The sequence below is a fragment of the Liolophura sinensis genome, chromosome 11, assembly GCF_032854445.1.
Source record: "Liolophura sinensis isolate JHLJ2023 chromosome 11, CUHK_Ljap_v2, whole genome shotgun sequence".
Classification (NCBI taxonomy): Eukaryota; Metazoa; Mollusca; class Polyplacophora; order Chitonida; family Chitonidae; genus Liolophura; species Liolophura sinensis.
In genome coordinates, this window is record NC_088305.1 from 2180652 (window position 1) to 2202968 (window position 22317).

The 22317-nt window shown below is 41.0% G+C and overlaps 1 protein-coding gene across 1 annotated transcript; it reads left to right on the forward strand.

Moving 5' to 3' along the window:
• The first annotated feature begins 1414 nt into the window (after positions 1–1414).
• On the forward strand, positions 1415–22317 carry LOC135477751 (sodium- and chloride-dependent glycine transporter 1-like). The gene is made up of 13 exons (XM_064757946.1): positions 1415–1544; positions 5618–5749; positions 7548–7812; positions 8926–9058; positions 10782–10916; positions 12203–12306; positions 13046–13170; positions 15694–15806; positions 16556–16687; positions 17545–17644; positions 19133–19233; positions 19878–20045; positions 22114–22317. Exons 1-13 carry the CDS (start codon positions 1415–1417, stop codon positions 22315–22317), a joined length of 1842 nt encoding a protein of 613 aa, XP_064614016.1.

Consider the following 22317-nt stretch of genomic DNA (forward strand, 5'->3'; position numbering starts at 1 on the left):
AAAAATCGATGACGGAGTAAACGCCCGGACAAGTCTGACTGTAACTTCCCAGCAGAGTTCACTGCAATTTCCCCAAATTCGTAAACTTTACGCCTGGTTCAGTGTTACTGCAACTTCCCACTAGAGGTCAGTTGATACCCGCCCCAGAGCAAGTATATTGAAAGTTTCGAGAGGAATTGAGATTGTTCCTTTCTCAATGCGACTAACTTTCTAAAAGACTTCCTGAACATATGCGCCCAATCCAGTGCAGTTACTACATTTTCACAGAAGAGTGGAGCTGGCGTCAGTTCTAGTGTTGAATTGAAATTTTCCAAAAGTAGGCGCTCGTTCCAGTGTAATTGCAATTTTCCAGAATCAAAAACTAAGCTGATACTCATTCCATTGTGACTGCGAGTACAGACGCCTCACTCAACGTTAGGCCTGCTGCGAATACAGGCGCCTCACCCAACGTTAGGCCTGCTGTGAATACAGGTCCCTCACCCAACGTTAGGCCTGCTGCGAATACAGGCGCCTCACCCAACGTTAGGTCTGCTGCGAGTACAGACGCCTCACCAAACGTTAGGCCTGCTGCAAGTACAGACGTCTCACCCAACGTTAGGCCTGCTGCGAGTACAGGCGCCTCACCCAACGTTAGGCCTACTGCGAATACTGGCGCCTCACCCAACGTTAGGTCTTCTGCGAGTACAGGCGCCTCACCAAACGTTAGGTCTACTGTGAGTACAGGCGCTCCACCCAACGTTAGGCATTCTTCAGTCTCCAAGAAGGGTTTAGGTGAGGCATGTTTTAGTGTGACTTCCCAAAACTGGTAAAATAGGCGCCCTTCCCAAAACTGGTAAAATATGCGTCCTTCCCAAAACTGGTAAAAAAGGCGTCCTTCCCAAAACTGGCAAAATAGGCGCCCTTCCAAAAATTGGTAAAATAGGCGACCGGTCCAGTTTTACATTAACTTCCTACAAGAGCTCACTGCAATTTCCCAGAACTAGATGTGTAGGCGTCTCCCCATAAGAACTAAACTGATATATGGTACGCGTGCTAGTTTAACTGTTCTATTCCACACTCATTGATTTATTTATTTGATTGGTGTTTTACGCCGTACTCAAGAATATTTCACTTATACGAGGCCGGCCAGCAATATAGCGGGAGAAAACCGGGCACAGCCCGAGGGTAACCCGCGGCTATCCGCAGGTTGCTGGCAGACCCCACACTCATTGAGCCGGCATACCCGTTCTAGTTTGAATTCTCCCCACCTATCAGTGAGGTTTGCGCATTATCACGGAAGGGTTTGTATTCGTTTCAGTGTATGTCTCGCCTGGCGTCCGGTCCATTGTCACTGTTAAAGCCCAAAAACAACTGAGTTGACATCCCGTTTCAGTGTTTCGAAGAAATCTCAGTATCTAACCTCCGCAGCTGAAGAATGGGCCGTGGACTAGCTGCTCGTGAGGCCTGGGGCAACTGGTGTGAGTTTTTCCTCACTACTCTTGGCTACATGGTTGGCATCGGCAATATATGGCGGTTTCCTTATATCTGCTACTCAAATGGTGGAGGTGAGTGTAGATAGCTATTTATTCATTCACAAAGGGCTTTCCGCTCGCCAAAAGTAACATGACAATAATATTGAGTAACTTTTTTCTCGCCATACACCTACAGGCAAAGAAGAGATGTGAGTTTCACAGAGATTTGTTTGGTGTTCTACGCCGTACTCAAGAATATTTCACTTCTACGAAGAGTTTCGCAGAGAAGCTAAAGGTAAGATTTCCATCTGTTCACTGACATGGTTTTCGGTTGTATTCATTCTGTTTATCGAACTTTCAAGAGCGATATGGATCGAACAATGCAACTGTGACTAGTATATATCTGAAATTATATAACGTAAACTTATATGTAAAATTATGACACCAAAAATGCAAATTGGCTTTGAAAAAATCTATTAAACGAATAGTATTTATGACTTTCTATACACAAGGGGATATTCCGTCACCATTATCGCTTACACTTTCTATAAACAACGGAATATTCTCTCACTATTATCTCTTACACTTTGTTTAGACAAGGTGATATTCTCTCAGCATTATCACTTAAACTTTCTTTAGACCACGGGATATTCTCTCACCATTATCCCTTACACTTTCTATAGACAAGAGGACATTTTCTCACTGGCATTACACTTTTTATACAAGGCAATATTCCGTTATCTTTACCACTTAAACTTTCTGCAGACAAGGCAATGTTCCATCAGTTTTATCACTTACACTATCTGTACACAAAGGGATAATCCGTCACCGTTATCACTTACACTTTCTGTAGACAAGGGAATAATCTGCCAACGTTATCACTTACACTTTCTATAAACAAGGGGATATTCCGTCACCATTATCACTTACACTTTTTGTAGACAAGGGGATATTCCGTCACCATTATCACTTACACTTTCAGTAGACAAGTTGATATTCCCTCACCGTTATCATTTAAACATTCTCTAGACAAGAGGATATTTCGTCAAGGCTATCACTTACACTTACACTATTTCGTCACCGTTATCACTCAGACTTTTTGTAGAAAAGGGGATATTCTCTCACCGTCATCACTTACACATCCTCTAGACAAGAGGATATTTCGTCATCGTTATCAATTACGCTTTCTAGAGACAAAGAGATATTTCGTACCGTTATCACTTACGTTTTCTGTAGACAAGGGGATATTTCGTACCGTTATTACTTACACTTTCTAGGGACAAGGAGGATATTCCATATCGTTATCACTTACACTTTCCATAGACAAAAGGATTGTACCGTTATTACTTACACTTTCTAGAGACAAGGGGATATTCCGTACCGTTATCACTTACACTCTCCTATAATAGAGAAGGGGATATTCCCTCACCGTTATCACTTACACTTCCTAGTGACAAGGGGATATTTCGTACCGTTATCACTTACACTTTTTGTAGACAAGGGGATATTTCGTCACCGTTATCACTTACACTTTCTAGAGACAAGGGGATATTTCACACCTTTATCACTTACGCTTTCTAGAGACAAGGAGGTATTTCGTACCGTTATAACTTACGTTTTCTGTAAACAAGGGGATATTTCGTACCGTTATCACTTACACTTTCTAGAGACAAGGGGATATTTCACACCTTTATCACTTACGCTTTCTAGAGACAAGGAGGTATTTCGTACCGTTATAACTTACGTTTTCTGTAAACAAGGGGATATTTCGTACCGTTATCACTTACACTTTCTAGGGACAAGGAGGATATTCCATATCGTTATCACTTACACTTTCCATAGACAAATTGATTGTACCGTTATTACTTACACTTTCTAGAGACAAGGGGATATTCCGTACCGTTATCACTTACACTCTCCTTTAATAGACAAGGGGATATTCCGTCACCGTTATCACTTACACTTCCAAGTGACAAGGGGATATTTCGTACCGTTATCACTTACACTTTCTAGAGACAAGGGGATATTCCGTCACAGTCATCACTTACACTTTCTAGACACAAGGGGATATTCCCACACCGTAAATATCCTAACTTTCTAGACGATGACGCTAATTGACAATTATGCAACACTTTCTAGAGACAAGGGGATATTTCGTATACTTTTAAGACACAAGGTGATATTCCCACACCGTAAATATCCTAACTTTCTAGACGATGACGCTAATTGACAATTATGCAACACTTTCTAGAGACAAGGGGATATTTCGTATACTTTTAAGACACAAGGGGATATTCCCACACCGTAAATATCCTAACTTTCTAGACGATGACGCTAATTGACAATTATGCAACACTTTCTAGAGACAAGGGGATATTTCGTATACTTTTAAGACACAAGGTGATATTCCCACACCGTAAATATCCTAACTTTCTAGACGATGACGTTAATTGACAATTATGCAACACTTTCTAGAGACAAGGGGATATTTCGTACCGTTATCACACACACTTTCTAGAGACAAGGGGTTATGTCGTATACTTTTAAGACACAAGGGGATATTCCCACACCGTAAATATCCTAACTTTCTAGACGATGACGTTAATTGACAATTATGCAACGAATATAAATACCCAAAAGGTTGTCCAGTATACCCACCGTACAAAAATATTTTCAAATACCATTTTCTCTTTAAAAAAATCTAAAAAAAATATTAAAGGCCATATTTTCAAATAAGTTTTGACCCTCCTTCATCTGATTTTGGCATCATTTTTTATGTTTTTTTTCTCCTTTAACAAGGATATTTAGGCTGTTCTATCTAATTGTCTCTCCATACTATCCGAATGTATAGGTACATAGGTATATAGATAACGCTCCTGTACTACAGTGTACATGTAGGCCTACTTGGTGATAAAGAGAGGGGCGTTTAAACAAACTTATGGTTTAAATAAATATTGCAACTCAACTTTTTCAGGAATGTCATATTAGGCACGTTTCCCCAATAGGTCAATTTTTATTGATTTATTTGTATTAATTATACTGATGACTAACGCTGGCTGACCGATTTTTCTTCTGCACGATCGCCACGATATGGTTGAAATATTGCCGACGTGGCGTTTAAGCCATTCATTCATGCATTCATTCTTAAACACGATAACTCAGGGTTACAAAAGATTACTTTTTATATGGAGTAAAACCAGAGCAGCGAGGACATTGTGAAGAAAGAAAACCCCATCGTTCTTGACAAGATATTTGCCACACCTCCTGACGTAATGGCGCGTGTCTCTAAACTGGTTTCGGAGCGAAAACTGGATTCGAACGTACGATATCATTTGCCTTTTTTGCTTTTCTGTCCATTTATGACATTTATGTTTGTGTGTTCCAAGAACAATGTCCTTGTTCCAGTTTTCCAGACGTGTTCATCTTTTTATTTTTGTTTATTTATTTGATTTACTTGATTTTTTGTTTTACGAAGTACACAAGAATACTCCCCCCATACGGCGGCTGCCAGCATTATGGTGGGAGGAAACCGGGCAGACTTTCCCACTTCATTTTTGTGTACCACGTTTTGTTCTTCTCATTGCCAATGACTTGATCTTATGAAAAACCTTGTTTTTCAGGTGCAATTTCTTTCCATTTATCCTCGTTATGTTTGTGTGTATTGCCTTTTCTTTGTGTCAATGCAAATGTCTTGGTCTTGTGACAAACTTTGTTTGTACAGGAGCCTTTCTCTTTCTATTTATGATCATGTTTTTGACCGTGTGCCGTGATGGTGCATTTGGTCTTGATGTGATATGTGCCATGACCGTATCCTTTTGCCAGCTGTGTCTTGTAGATGTCTTCCTCCCTCTGTCTTACCCGTGTTTGTGCCCTGAGGTCATGGTTCCTGCATAAGTGAAATATTCATGAGTACAACGTAAAACACTAATCAAATAAATAAATAAATATAATTCCTGCTTTTACAAACTTTGAAACTTATCTTTTCATATCTTTTCTTGTAAATCTTACGTCCCTGTATGAACTTGCGACGTAGCCGACGTATTTTGTGAAAAAGTTGCGAAAAACGTGACTTCTCTCTTTATTTTGTGAAAGTGGTCCCTTATCTTGTGACATTTGTCTGTCTTTGGTGACAGTGGCCCCTCATCTCGTGACATATTCTTTTGCAGGTGCTTTTCTTATCCCATTTATCATCTTTATGTTTGTCTGTGCGGTGCCAGTGGTTTTTCTGGAAATGTCATACTCGCAGTTCGCCAGCTTAGGACCAGGCAGGGCGTGGAGGATCTGTCCCCTGTTTAAAGGTAACCTTTCACTTAAACAACCAATCAGTACGTTGTTTAAAGGTAACTTATCAGATAAACAACGAATCTGTATTCTGATTAAAGATAACTTATTGGTGAAAGAACGAATCTGTACATTGTTTAAAGGTAACTTATCAATGAAACAACGAATTTGTACGTTGTGTAAGGTAAGTTATCAATGAAACAACGAATCTGTATGTTGATTAAAGGTAACTTATCAGTGAAACAACGAGTCTGTACGTTGTGTAAGGTAAGTTATCGGTGAAACAACGAATCTGTGCGTTATTTAAAGGTAACTTATCAGTGAAACAACGAATCTGTGCGTTGTTTTAGGGTAACTTATCAATGAAACAACGAATCTGTATGTTGTGTAAGGTAACTCATCAGTGAAACAACGAAACTGTACGTTGTTTAAATGTAAATTATCAGTGAAACAACGAATCTGTGCGTTGTTTAAGGGTAACTTATCAATGAAACAACGAATCTGTGCGTTGTTTAAGCGTAACTTATCAGTGAAACAACGAATCTGTACGTTGTTTAAGGGTAACTTATTAATCAAAAAAACAATCAATAGGCTGTTTAAAGGCAACATAGCAGTGAACCAACCGTTAGGTTGTTTTATGGTCATTTAACAATAAAACAAGCAACCAATACTAAATCAAATAAGTAACAGAAAGGGTTTGAGAAATTAATTTGTGGTTAAGAAGTATGGGTTATCATTTCTCTGTAGTCACCACGTCTAAATATGATTCAGCCGAAATGATTTTATTAGTTCACGTCTAAGCTGTTTAGTCAAACCTGCCTCGCGAGGACATTTAGTGAGCCAGCAGAACACATATTTCTTATGCAATGCAAGAGAGTGATGGTCCATTCGACATGACATTGTGCGCACCACACACCACCCCCTTTGAGCTCGTATGTCATATTTTTTACGGTATCAATCTCTACGGGTCAGCTTTAAGTGGCAATGTGAACCGGCATACATTGGTTATACACTCCACAAATCACATGTAGGTTCCATTGGCGAAAGTGTTTTCAAGTGCAGGATTTCCTCTTTTTGTAGTGTATGTCATCTGGTAAGTTACACAGTTAGATCTTTTTGTAAACGTTCAACAGTTACAGTACATGTTTTACACATATTATGTAAATGTTAACATTTTACAGTAAACATTACACATTTATAACATGAACTAATGCATTTTTTTTCTGAAGTTGTAATCGTTTACATCGCTATCGTATGAATCAGTAAACACGAACGCGCATAACCCACCTCCCACCCAAATAGCTGAACGTCCATATCTGACCACGTTAGACGCTTGTATTTTTTAGAATCCTGTATATTAATTCACTATTTTCCTGAAGCTGATAGGCTAACAACGACTACAGATCTAGGTTGTGTCTTTTTGAGTAATTCTTGCAGTCAAGATTTTACTCATGGACGTTTATCAAGATAAGTGTTAAGATTTACTCGAGGTAGTTTATCAAGTGTTAAGATAAAAGTTAACGTATACTTTTATGTGAAGTGAAACTTTAACAGTGTATATGTGAAACTTTACTGTAAACGTTTAAGGGAAAATTTTAACAGTGTGTATGCTATTTTATTCTACATAACTTTATACTATATGAAGTTGCCCAACCACATTGAATATAAATCTGTTCTAAGGTGAGTTCATCAGCAAGGCTCTTCAAACACCAACTACTCAAGCAATTAATCGTTCTATCAACCTAATTTAAGCCTAAGACAATCCGTACAAAAGGATTTCTGTGACTGTTTTCCAAGTCCGCCTTTTCTCCCTAGGTGTCGGTGTAGGCATGTCGCTGGTCATTGGCATTGTCGCTATTTACTACAACGTTGTCATCGCCTGGGCCCTCTACTACCTTTACATGTCACTCAGGCGAGAGCTTCCGTGGAACATGTGCGACAATAATTGGAACACGCCCAACTGCTCCCTACGCTTGGGTCACGTGGACAATTCAACCAATCACACATCGTTCCTTGTGTCTTCTGCTTCAAACCTCAACCAGTCGTTTCACGCCAAAACTCCGACGGAGGAATTTTGGACGTAAGTAATGTTTATGTTTATTTTTATTATTTTTTGTTGGCACTTGTAACTGATGGGTTTATTAAACTTTTTTAATTAATTTCAACTCATAAAGGTTTGAATACATCAACATTGTTTTATCGCACTGAATTTACTCACCGGAATATTTTCCTGAGACTGTCTCGTTCAATATGGAATACTATTTGAATAAGAAATAAAAAAAAAATCCTAGCGTAGTCATGTATATATACGCGTATGCATACATTGCAACAGTTGTCACATGAAGTCTTTAATAGGTTTTCATGAGCCAACGTATAACAGTTTAAATTTTAAAGAAATCCTCAGGGCCTTGTTGAATTTTAAACAAATTTTTTAAAGCACTTTAACTCATTTTATTCCACGGTAATCCAGCCACAGCTTTCACTGTAAAATCCACACTTTAAAACAGAGCATTAATCTCCCAACGTTACTGAAATAAAAATATAACCAAGGTTGTTAAACTAATCTGTATGAACCGATGTACATGTTTATGATAAATAATATTTCAAAGAATTAAAACGTTTTTCTTTTCTTACAAATTGGTTTATTTAATTATTTGATTGGTGTTTTGCACCATACTCCGGAATATTTCACTCATACAACGGCGGCCAGCATTATGGTGGGAAGAAACCGAGCAGTGCCCTTGAGAAATCCACGACCATCCGCAGGCTGCCGCAAGACCTTCTCACGTACGACCGGAGAGGAAGCCAACATGAAGTGGACTTGAACCCACAACGCAAACGCAATTTTGAAAGGCCCTTGTGTCATTGCCCGTGCAGGCACGCTTACCACCTCTTCCTTCTTACAAATTGAGCTACGTTCTAAAAGCAACCTTTTAATTATCGACGTGTTTTTTGCATCCCCATTATGAATATATACTTTGTCTTTCCGTATTACGAAACTTAATTGTGGGCAATTTGAGAAACTTGCCTGTAGCCCTAAATATTCAGTGTGTTGGCCCCTCAGATCGTTCGAAAACCAGTATAATTCCTTGCGTAAGCCTGGCCAGTGTCACGTGGGATATAAGCTCTCTCGTTTTGCTAGTTTTTTTTCTCCTCTCTGATCACGCTGACACAACTGCTTTGGTTGTCTTAGGCATCACGTGTTGGAGATGTCCAACGGGATAGAGACGCTTGGCAACATTCGGTGGCCGCTCTTTATCTGTCACGTGATCACCTGGGTTGTCGTTTTCCTCTGTGCGCTGAAGGGAATCAAGAGTTTCGGGAAGGTAACGCTCAGATTGAACAAAGTTGTCACTGTTACACGCAGATGCAGTAACACCACTAAATTTTTTTATTTATGTGATTGGTGTTTTACGCCTTACTCAAGTTTATTTCATTTTTAAGGAGGGAGGAAACCAAGCAGAGCCCGAGGAAACCCACTATTCACAGGTTTCTGCCAGACCTTCCCATTGATGCTCTCAAGCTTAGCTGTTAGCGCAACCGTGAGGTAACCGTGTATGATGTGTGTATTTCAGTTTCTGGTGCAGTGGTGAATAAATAATTATTTTTGAACACCACATACAGGACGCTCTAAGCACTAGGCCACCGACGTAGCCTGAACACCACATGTAGTCCCAGCTAATTTTTAGATCTGGCTTTCTTTCGTTTTTGCGTTTTTCCCGCCCTTTGGTTGGGCGTGGGGAGTTATTTTGCAGAACTGGCTTACATGCTAGGTGTGTTTTGGGAAAAGCTGAAACTTTGCCCGATGAATACACTTGGAAACAGGGTAAGTCTTTTCCGGCTGTGTAGAAAGCTCAGTGATAATGAATTTAATCTGTGATTAAATTGAAAAATAATTGTGATGTAACGGGGTCATGCTGTGGCCTAACACCGTCTCTAATGACCGAGAAGCCTCGCCCTTGAACAGGTCTTGGATCTTGGAATTCCTGGTACAAAGCTATTATTATACCCCGCTGTTAGTTGCTGGCCGTGTGCAAATATACAAATTTATTTTAAATAGAGATGACCTTTCAAACAACATCGAGTGTGTCACGCAACACACCGGCCGGTACGTTTACCTCCCCGAGTAGGTTAATATGGTTTCATGTTGTTTATGTCAATCAATAAAAGGATTTGATTTTGTTTACTTCTTAGGTTTGCTTTTGTGATATATATAAAGGTGAACTATCGGAATTTCCTCCAGCGATAAAAGTGTTATTTCGAAAAGTTTATAGATATCGCTTTGGTTTTTACATTTTGATAATTTACACCCAGACGCCGTGACGTGGAAAAAGAAACATTTGTTTCATGACGTTCCAGTCTGAGCTCAGCGGTAAGCGTCATAATGTGCAGTGCAATTTTACATTCTTGCGTCACATAACAATGAGACATGACGTCATACATACGCAACTTTGAAATACCTAGGTCAACTGCACCGGAATAAGCTTTCCATCGATTGGACTAAAATGTATGACCGCTGTGGAGGGAGGGAAAGAGAACGACAGCCTAAAACTGCATGATGTATGCCGCTTTTGCCTCATTTTCTTCATTTTTTAAAAACAGAATAGACTTTAACACTTTCGTCTTCGTGTTTGTTGAATGACCCGTTGCGATATCGGATTACACAACAAACACCGCTACACCTTAAACCCATCTAGTCTCTCCTTTAGACCGTCACAGTTATCGCTGTATGTGTGTTCATAAAACCTGTACGAAGTACACACGTACTGCAATGTGACAGAAGAGAACGATGTGTTGTACTATCATTTGGACCGTTTGTGTAGCTCGTCCTCAAGTCTTCCAGTTGTTTGCCTTAACACATAAAGGCAAAGAAACCACTAACGTGAAGTTTATGTCAAATGAAAGACCATTAAACGATGTTGATGATTTTTCGACCTAATACTTTGATTCTACGGTGGCCTTTTTTGGCCATATTGGAAGATCGGGTGTTCGGGTGTCGCCTGGGTAGAGTTTATTTAATGTTTTCAGACCAAATCTTCTCGCTTCCAGGTAGCTTACTTTACGGCGACAGCCCCCTACCTCTTGCTCATCATTTTGCTCATCAGAGGCGCCATGTTGCCGGGAGCCATGGACGGACTGAAATATTACCTCATCCCGCAGTGGGATAAACTGAAAGAGATCAAGGTCAGTCGCGTGGATAGTGCCCTGCGGACGGTGTTAGATAGGTTGTGCTATACGGACCGTGCTAGAATGGATAGTGCTATGCTGCGGTGTTAAAATGGACAGAGCTATACGAACCGTGCTAGAATGGATAGTGCCATATGGGCAGTGCTAGAATGGATAGTGCTATACAGCGGTGTTAGTATGGATAGTACTATATGGGCGGTGTTAAAATGGACAGGGTCATTCAAACGCTGTTAGAATGGTTTATGCTGTACGGACGGTGCTAGAATGGATAGTGTTATACAGGCGGTGTTAGAATGGATAGTGTCATTCAAACGCTGTTAGAATGGTTTGTGCTATACGGACGGTGCTAGAATGGATAGTGTTATACAGGCGGTGTTAGAATGGATAGTGATATACGGGCGGTATTAGAATGAACAGTGCTCTACAGGCGGTGTTAGAATGAATAGTGCTATACGGGCGGTGTTAGAAGGGATAGTGCTCAAATGCTGGGATGGCCGATGCTGGAATGGGCTATGTTGGAATGGGCGGTTTTAGAATAGACTGTATTAGAATGGCCGGCTTTAAACTGAATTGTGTAAAAATAGACAATTTCGGAATCCGTTATATTGGAGCATTAGACTGGTCACTGTGTTAACACGGGTTATATTTAAAATGAGCTTTATTGGATTAGGCAATAGTGGAATGGGCTGTATTTGAATAAACTTTTTTGCATTGGAATCTCGGTATTGGAATTAGAGTGACTGAGTGAGTGGTTATGGTTTAAAGTCGTACTTAACAATTTATACTGATACCATACTGCACCATTATACTCATACAGGTCCACCACTCGTTGCACTATCCCCTTAATGCTGAACGCCAAGCAAGGAAGCTACAACTAGGCGAATCTAGACTAATATCGCAGATTGTATTACAATTATGTAGAGATTCTAGACTAATATAGCAGATTGTATTACAATTATATAGGCATTTCTAGACTAATATAGCAGATTGTATTACAATTATATAGGCCCCCTAGGCGGTTCTAGACTAATATAGCAGATTGTATTACAATTATATAGGCGGTTCTAGACTAATATCGCAGATTGGATCATAATTATATAGGCGGTTCTAGACTAATATCGCAGATTGTATTACAGTTATATAAGCGGTTCTAGACTAATATCGCAGATTGTATTACAGTTATATAGGCGGTTCTAGATTAATATCGCAGATTGTATTACAATTATATAGGCGGTTCTAGACTAATATAGCTGATTGTATTACAGTTAACTTGTAATTGTCAGGTGTGGACGGCAGCAGCCATGCAGATCTTCTACTCTGTGGGATGTGGTGGGGGTGGGTCGGTCACCCTGGCCAGCTATAACAAATTCAACAACAATATCATCAGGTGAGAGCAGGCTCAATAATTTTTTTTTAGAGAGTGTAAGACCAGGGTCCAGTTGTCGAAACGGTTTTAAGACTTAATACCAGATTAAAATTTAAGCCAAGTCTTTAAATGTGTAAAATTGTGTAAACAGTGTAAAGTAAATCTGCTACTGTTATACTTTGACTTTGGCTATAACTGCACTGGTTGCTGATTTTGGCTAAAATTTTAAATATAAATTATGACTTAATACACTTATTAACTAATACACCTTCGAACAATTGGACCCAGGTGTTTTACTATCACTATTACACTGACATTGCGCTGACATTTTTCATGGAAGCATGAAAGGTTGCTTATGGTTTAACACCTTTTTCATTTGTTGATCTATACAAAGGTGGTGGAGGAAACTGGAGCGCTAGGGGGAAACCTCCTACCTTCTGACAATCGTATGGCTCACAAACTTGCACTCCATGTTTCCTACGGACGCATTCAGAGTCCTTAAGGGAGTTCCCAGTGGCAATGTGACAGAATGACCTACCGCTAAAATGAGTGACTAAATTTCGATTGCTATCTCCTGATCAGTCCGACCACGTATTTAAATGTGGGTGACACTGATTTGGCTGCAGCCTTAGGTTAGGCAGATTATTAGGCACTCGTTGAGGCGCGGTGGATTCCTCGCCCTACACGGGGTTATATTCCAGTGGAATCCGCAGGAAATGAAGCAAATAAAGTAATTATCATCCGTTTTATTCTTTAACAGGGACGCGCTTCTCTTCCCCTTGATGGACACGGCTACGTGCCTGCTCTGCGGTCTCGTTATCTTCGTGGTTCTCGGGTACATGTCTCACGCTACAGGCTTGCCTATAGACAGTGTCGTTGCTGAAGGTATATAAACCCGAATTATCCAGTATGTACACAACATATAGCACGCTACAGGCTTGCCTATAGACAGCGTCGTCACTGAAGGTATATAAACCCGAATCATCCAGTATGTACACCACATGTAGCACGCTACAGGCTTGCCTATAGACAGTGTCGTCGCTGAAGGTATATAAACCCGAATCATCCAGTATGTACACCACATGTAGCACGTTACAGTCTTACCTATAGACAGTGTCGTCGCTGAAGGTATATAAACCCGAATCATCCAGTATGTACACCACATGCAGCACGCTACAGGCTTGCCTACAGACAATGTCGTCGCTGAAGGTATATAAACCCGAATTATCCAGTATGTACACCACATGTAGCACGCTACAGGCTTACCTATAGACAGCGTCGTCGCCGAAGGTATGTAGACCCGAATCATCCAGTATGTACACCACATGTAGCACGCTACAGGCTTACCTATAGACAGCGTCGTCGCCGAAGGTATGTAGACCCGAATCATCCAGTATGTACACCACATGTAGCACGCTACAGGCTTACCTATAGACAGCGTCGTCGCCGAAGGTATGTAGACCCGAATCATCCAGTATGTACACCACATGTAGCACGCTACAGGCTTACCTATAGACAGCGTCGTCGCCGAAGGTATGTAGACCCGAATCATCCAGTATGTACACCACATGTAGCACGCTACAGTCTTACCTATAGACAGCGTCGTCGCCGAAGGTATGTAGACCCGAATCATCCAGTATGTACACCACATGTAGCACGCTACAGGCTTACCTATAGACAGCGTCGTCGCCGAAGGTATATAAACCCGAATCATCCAGTATGTACACCACATGCAGCACGCTACAGGCTTGCCTACAGACAATGTCGTCGCTGAAGGTATATAAACCCGAATTATCTAGTATGTGCACCACATATAGCATGCTACAGGCTTGCCTATAGACAGGGTCGTTGCTGAAGGTATATGCACGAGACTAATCCAATATATGCACTAGATGCAGCACGCTACAGGCTTGCCTGTAGACCGTGTCGCTGAAGGTAGGCCTATATAAAGGGGAATTGGCCATCATGCACACTAGGTGTTGCATGCTACAGGCTTGCATATAGACAGTGTCGTCGCTGAAGGTTTATTAACCAGAAGTATTGCTTAGACACCAAGCAAACATGTTTCTCACTGTTTGCTGGGTTGTACTGTCATTAGAACCGACTTCAGCTGAAGACACATGTATAATATACCAAACGTATTCAGTCTGTAGCCTACGTGTCTTAGGCTACATGGCCACTTATAGCAGCTGTTGTCGCTGAATGTACATTAACCAAACGTATTCGGTCTGTAGCCTACATGTCTCAGGCTACATGGCTACCTATAGCAGCTGTCGTCGCTGAATGTACATTAACCAAACGTATTCGGTCTGTAGCCTACAAGTGTCAGGCTACATGGCTACCTATAGACGTCTGTCGTCGCCGAATGTACATTAACCAAACGTATTCAGTCTGTAGCCTACATGTCTCAGGCTACATGGCTAGCTATAGACGTCTGTTGTCGCTGAATGTATATTAACCAAACGTATTCGGTCTGTAGCCTACATGTCTTAGGCTACATGGTTACCTATAGCAGCTGTCGTCGCTGAATGTACATTAACCAAACGTATTCGGTCTGTAGCCTACATGTCTTAGGCTACATGGCTACCTATAGCAGCTGTCGTCGCTGAATGTACATTAACCAAACATATTCGGTCTGTAGCCTACATGTCTCAGGCTACATGGCTAGCTTTAGACGTCTGTTGTCGCTGAATGTATATTAACCAAACGTATTCAGTCTGTAGCCTACATGTCTCAGGCTACATGCCTACCTATAGACGTCTGTCGTCGCTGAATGTATATTAACCAAACGTATTCGGTATGTAGCCTACATGTCTCAGGCTACAAGGCCATTTATAGCAGCTGTTGTCGCTGAATGTATTTTAACCAAACGTATTCAGTCTGTTGCCTAATGCCCCAGGCTACATGCCTACCTATAAACGTCTGTTGTCGCTGAATGTATATTAACCAAACGTATTCAGTCTGTTGCCTAATGCCTAAATGCCTAATGCCTAAAACATATTTCTCACACTACTGTCGACCTCACTAGACGTCACCGATGATACATGTTGCCTGGACATGTATCATTTCCAAATATTTTATTATACTTCCTCTCTACTTATACGTAAATAAATTTATTTATTTATTTATTTGTTGGGGATCTGCACCGTACTTAATAATATTTCAGTTAAACGACGGCGGCCAGCATTATGGTGGAAGGAAACCGGGCAGAGACCAAGGGAAACCCACAACCATCCTCAGGTTTCTGACAGACCTTTCTACGTCCAGCTGGAGAAGAAGTCAGTATCACAGATTGCCGCTTAGCGCTGTTATACGAAACATTCTTGACACATAGAAATATACGAAACATAGAAAATAACGTAGGAAATAAATAAATATTTGAGTTTTGAATCTGTATTGCGTGTTTAGGTCCGGGCATTGCGTTTATGGTGTACCCCGAGGCGCTAGCACAGCTGCCCCTGGCTCCCATGTGGTCCGCCTTCTTCTTCCTGGTGCTCTTCATGGTCGGACTAGACTCGCAGGTAAGTCATACCGTATAACGTATACCGTGAGTCCCAAAGACTGGTGACTGGCCAGGTTAGCCATTCAGGCCAGTCATATCGTAGGCCTATACATATGCCATCAGCCCCAGCTACCGTGAACTGACCGGGTTAGACTCGTGGGTCAATCATAACGTATACCTTATACCGTACAGCTTTTGGGGACTGGTCGGATTAGACAGTCAGACCTGTCATATCGAATAGCGTATACCCTGAGCCCCAGCTACCGGGAACCGGACGTGCTAGACTCACAGGTCTGTCATATTGTATACCGTATACTGTATACCGAGCGCCCCAGAGACCGGGAACTGGTCGGCTATTATGCCAGGCTAGTATCACGTGAAGTGTCACACTAGTAAAACAAGGAGGTTAAAAATTTGTGACGTGATACACTTGGATTATTGTATCGAACATATCTAGATATTCTGAGATCAAAATACATAGTTTATGATAGTGAAATATGTAACAAAAAATTGTGAGACGTCAACGTTGCCAAACACTACCAATATAATCGATAAAACCCATCTTAAATTTAAAATATCTGTATTCATTTAATTCTGGTTGAAATATTTGTTGGTAAACGGTGAACTTATTTTTGTACCGTTTTCTTATGACGACGACTTCTATGAGGATTTGTAAGACAGGTCGCGATTCTCTGTCTAGTATGCTCTTTTTTCATGTGTTTTCGGTTTCACTAGCCTTGCTTTTGTGTTTTGTTTTCCATGTTATAGTTCGTCCACGTAGAGATCGTTGTTGGCTGCTTGACTGACATGTTCCCGCAGTACCTCCGGACTCGGAAGATGCTGACCAACAGCGTTTTTATCCTCATAGCCTTCTTCCTGGCTATACCGTGTCTCACTCAGGTAACTGAGAAACGAGACATCTATCCATAAATCACCTTACATCATACCCACCCCGCTCCCAACCGTCTTGCCCCCGTTCCCATATCTAGATCGCAGTAGTAGGCCTAATTAGAAGCCTCTCCGCGAGAGCAAATCAAATTCCTACACCACAGACAAAGTGGCATTACTCTGCATTACCACCCTGTGGATGCTGTGGAATCGTTTACAAATTGTGGATTACCACCAAACGTTTTGCGGATTGGTCCTTAGTTCCATGCCAGTCTGTGCACAAAATTTCATCCAAATTTCTTCATAACCTTTTCCATGAAATAGCTGACAGACAGACAGACAGACAGACAGCCAGACTGGCAGACAGACAGATTAACGCCAGCAGAAACATGCCGTCCTTGGCGGATCTAACCAGTGTCACTATGACGTAACTAATCTGGGTACATCATACCACACGTCATCCAGAATTCAGTGAATGAATTGTTAAACCGCTTTGTATGCGTCGCCGTGATGTTTTGGTTTTGAGATGATGGTGAATCGAACTGTTCAGCTATATACCATGCCAAATCTTTCAGTAAATTACTAATTGTGTACGCCACCGATACATCCACTCATGTATGATTCCAGATATGAACCGTTGGACAGTATCTCATTACCCAGGTCTACCTACATCTACAAGAAAAAAAAATAAATACATAAATAAACAAACCAATACAAATATGGATAAAGAAATAAAGTTAAAATTACTCTTGACTGTGGACTGTATCTTTATTGTGGACAACCCAGTTTCCTTGGCCCACAGCCTGACTGATTTGAAGTAAATACTCAAATAGATAAATGTTTCATTTATGTTTTATTCTCCCCGGCAGGGTGGTGTTTACGTCCTCCAGGTTATGGACTGGTATGCTTTGGGCTTCAGTGCAACAACATTGGCCTCAGTGGAGATGCTGGTCATATCGTATATCTACGGTAAGAGATACATCTATATTAAAAGATACAAGTGGTGTAAGAGATACACGTACGGTAAGAGATATAAGTAGTGTAAGAGATACACGTGCGGTAAGAGATACAAGTAGTGTAGGAGATACACGTACGGTTAGAGATACATCCATGGTAAGAGATACGTGTACGGTAAGACATACATTTGTAGTAAGAGATACGTGTACGGTAAAACATACATTTGTAGTAAGCGATGCATGTACAGTAAGAGATATATTTTAACGTAACAGATACGTCTGTGGTAAGACATACATCCACAGTAAGATATACATCCACCGTAAGAGACACATCTACAGTAAGAGATACATCCACGGTAAAAGACACATCTACGGTAAGAGATACATGTACAGTAAGAGATACATCCATGATAAGAGATATAAGCAGTGTAAGAAATACACGTACGGTAAAAATACATCCATGGTAGGAGATACATGCACCGTAAGAAACACATTTGTAATAAGAGATGCATGTACAGTAAGAGATACATATTAATGTAAGAGATACATTATGTTGTGTCCTTTCAGTATTAAATAACGTGTTAACTCAACATTTAGTCTAAGTATTCATTACTCACTTATGGCTTCAATTTCCGCCAGATTTTCACATTTTAGAGCAATAACCCAGGAGGTGAAAACAGAGTGGTCGGTAATCACAATTCGCTCTTCGTGATGCTAACGCTGGACACACTCGGTACGGAGAGTTGTGGACTGTAATTACCGAGTGACATTCTCTGTAAGAATGCTTCATCCGTTTATATTTGTGATTCGAAGTCGGCAGACCCCGCGAACAAACCAAAGACATTAAAATGGTACATTTAGCTGCCTCGCTTGGCTCTCAGCATTGAGATGTTAGAGCAAAGGAACAGGTTTTGGCTGTCCCTTTGTCAGTATAATGTGACTGGGTGGAGCAGGGTGGGGCGTCATGCCTGTTGTCTTCGGCATGATATGTGTACTTCAGTGTCAGCAGCGCTTTGGCTGCATGGAGTCATCCTGCTGTAATAGTCGAAGTTATCTATAAGTTATGGAAACGTTCTGTATAAGTTACTAATACGTTATGTATACGTCCAACTCTTTGGAATACGACATGTATGCACCCAAAATTGAAAAAAAACCCCAAAGAAACAAGCTTCGATAATTCGGCGTGTACCAGTGCTTTAGATAAATTTTCATACTCTGGCTAAATCGTCAAGGTGTAACAGGGCTATAGAGAGACAGTATAGGTGTACACACCTCGTCTACAAATGACTGACAATTTGCTATGCCCCAGCACGGCGTGAAAAAACTAAGCATACATTCATAGGTAGGGCCAACATATTGTGTAGTCATGTTTTTTATCTCTGAAGGAAGCCAGGCAGACCCTCGAACTCATATGAAGCAAGATTATTGATTATTGCGCATCAATCGATCAGCCAATAAATGTATCATCCCATCACTCACACATTCAATGTTTATCCTGTAGGAGTGGACCGATTGTTTGCGGACATTGAGGTTATGATTGGGAGGAAACCATCGAGAATCTGGAAACCGTTTTTATTGTTCCTTACTCCAGCCACAATTCTTGTAAGTATATAAACCAGTATTGCTTATTCATTGGGAATTTTGGGGCCGTGGCAGAGTGGTTAAAAGTGATTGCCTTACAATCACTAGAACACACAAGGGTGCGTCAGGAAAACTGCAGTTGGAAGACTGTTTTTATGCCCCAAAGGGAAAGCTGAGAAGCCTTTTTGTGCCTTTATGTGTTAGAACACCTCTCATACCACAAATTAATAGATGAAAACAAAACGTTTCATGTATCCTTCAAGCTGCTTTCACAATGTGCGATTGTTGAGTCGAATTCGAGTAGTCTGATGAAAATAGGACATGCCACACTTCATGCGATGCCAGCATTCGACAAATCGCATCGTCGAATTCGACAAGTCGACACTATAACTCTCGTCGTATGAATGCGGCTTCAGACAGCTAAAAACGCCGGCTGGTCGTGACTGTCAGGCACTTAGGTCACGTGTTCTAATCCAACTCTCGTTTGTTGGGCTCTGATTTTGTCAGTTACTGGGTTAATGACGGTGGTTTGCACTGGGTGTTTCTCCACTCATAATCCTGGTTGCTGACCAGTGAAGCATTCTTGAGGACGGCGTTAAACATAAATAAATGAATAAATAAATGAACGAATAAATAAGTCAAGCCAATGAATCTGTTGTCTTCAGTTCATCCTGCTCAGCTCTATGGCCATGCACCAACCGGTACGGTATGGAGACTACAGTTACCCTGGCTACGCCATCTCTTTTGGTTGGTTCACCGCCGTGGTGTCCTTGTTTCCCATTCCGCTTTTTGCTCTGTGGCAGATCGCGAGATCTCGCGGGTCTTTCATAAAGGTACGTAGACATATATGTAAATAGTATATAAAAGTGTCGAAACTGACCACGATATGGCTTAAATACTGCAAACGTCTGTTTAAGGCCCGAGCTAATGCTGGTATATGATAGATAACCCGGAAGACAATTTTCAAAATCAGGAATCTTAATTTTCTAACAAGGATTCACAGGATGTATAGGTGTACTGCATCTATAACAAGAATGGAGATTTTAATTATGTGACTCTCCCTTTTGTGGATATGTCTGCCTGTACAGTATTTTAAGCATGTACTTTTATAATGCTGTAAAAGATGAATTTTTATGTGCATCTGTTTAACGGTTGGCAAAGGTCACTTCTGAACATTCTGAAGATTTATTGGTTGATTGATTGATGTATGTAAATTTTAACCTTCTATGGCGGTGATTAGGGGCCGGTTTCATAAATCTTACTTAGTGTTAAAGGAGAAGAACTTAAAAACATGACACTTTAGGCTGAAAAGAGCACATTTTTTTCTGTCTGGTGGTACCTGCTGCATAAGTTTTCGATTTTTCCTCGCCATACTGGTAAAGCCTGAAAACGGCCAGTGCGTCCTCCATCTTTAACACCCTGTAATTTATGCTGGAGGTGTGTTGCCTCTCAGCCATTGAGAGTCGTTAAAACTGCCGACTGGTTCGTGTAAACTCGGAACCTACGTCCAACATTCCGGTTTTCCGATCGTCAAGCAGGAAACGAACTGTACTGTTCGCTACCTGCTGGGAAGAAGAGTTCTACCGAAAATATACGAACTGCGCTTCGGCGGTCTCCGACGGAATTCTTCTCCTAACACAGAAGACTTCAGGACTAGTTCTGAGGCAAAATGGAATCGCCCACAGCGGATTTTGGCGCTGACTTATAAGCGCTGATTTATAATTTTTTATTGAGGTACATATTAGAATTTTTTTGGCATGCACCTGCGAGGAAATGCATACTCTTTTCAACGGTATTTTATTGATCTTTAAATTTTCTTCTCCTTTAAGTTTCCCAAAGCTAAGAGCACTTTATATCTCTACAACAAACGTTTTCTTGGTAATTAAGGGCTTACTTAGCTAAGTGATCTTCATGAAACCTGCCCTAAGTTTGTAACTGGAGGAAGCCGGAGATCCTGGAGTAAACCATCGACCTTCGCCAGTTACCTGACAAACATCTTGATAAAACCGCAGCCAAATAAATGAGAGCTGGATTCGAACATGCGACCTCATTGAGCCAGGACCTGATCGTAGCAGCGAGCCAGCCCTCTAACTATTTGAGCTGTGAATCGGAAGCCGAATGTTGAATCATAACTTTTCAGGGTTAATTCTTTCCATATTTGTCGTACTTCAGCCGCACTTTCTTTTCTGAGTGTTATACTTAATAGGCCAAATGCAGAAAAGTGGTACAAAGGAGGGATGATGTTTCCCACTGACGATCTCAGTTACACCACAATTGGTATGCATAAGGCTGTTGTAAGCAAAACTGATGCATAACCTTATTAAACGAATGGCTGGAAGTATGCATAGCGATGGAATAGCGTATTCCGTAGTCGAAATACACTGGGTTTGCTGGTGTAAGTTATATACTTCCCGTGGGAGACTTTAAGGCTGATGGTAATACTATAGACAGTATCGTCAAATTTGCATGCTGTTGAAAGGATGCGGCATGGCTCCTAAGACAGGTTGCTGGCAAATCTTCCCACGTACGGAGAGGAAGCCAGCATGAGCTGGGTTTGAACTCACATCAACCGCATATGGTAAGATGCTCCTGGGTCATTTCTTCGCGCTGGCGTATTTATCTCCTTAGCTCAAAGCACGCAATCAATCAACAAATTGAAGAGTCGACCAACTTTGTGATTATGCGGGCTAAATGTATAGGTATTATTGTATGTGATAATAATGACGATAATTATTTGATAACCATTCACTATATTTTTTTATGGCCATTCATTATAATTAATTGATGACCATTCACTGTAAGTATTTGATGATCATTCACTGTGACTGTTCGATGACCATTCACTGTAATTATTTGATGACCATTCACTATAATTATTTGACTATAATTATACATTTGCAGCGCGTGGTCCATTCACTGTCACCAAGCCGGAATTGGGGACCAAACAACATGGCGGACAGAGAGGTGTACATGAAGAGTTTACGGCGAGATGTAGGCAGTATAGTCGGCTGTTTCGGCAGGCTAAAGAAACCAGACGAGGGTTCCCATAGCAAGGCAGTTACCATGCAGATGATGGAAAAAGATGAAATAGTCAATAGTGTATGA

Coding starts and splice junctions, on each gene's coding strand:
- LOC135477751 (XM_064757946.1), top strand. CDS start 1,415: ATGGGCCGTGGACTAGCTGCTCGTGAGGCCTGGGGCAACTGGTGTGAG. Junction 1,545..5,617: donor CTGCTACTCAAATGGTGGAG/GTGAGTGTAGAT, acceptor ATTCTTTTGCAG/GTGCTTTTCTTATCCCATTT. Junction 15,807..16,555: donor TGGTCGGACTAGACTCGCAG/GTAAGTCATACC, acceptor TCCATGTTATAG/TTCGTCCACGTAGAGATCGT.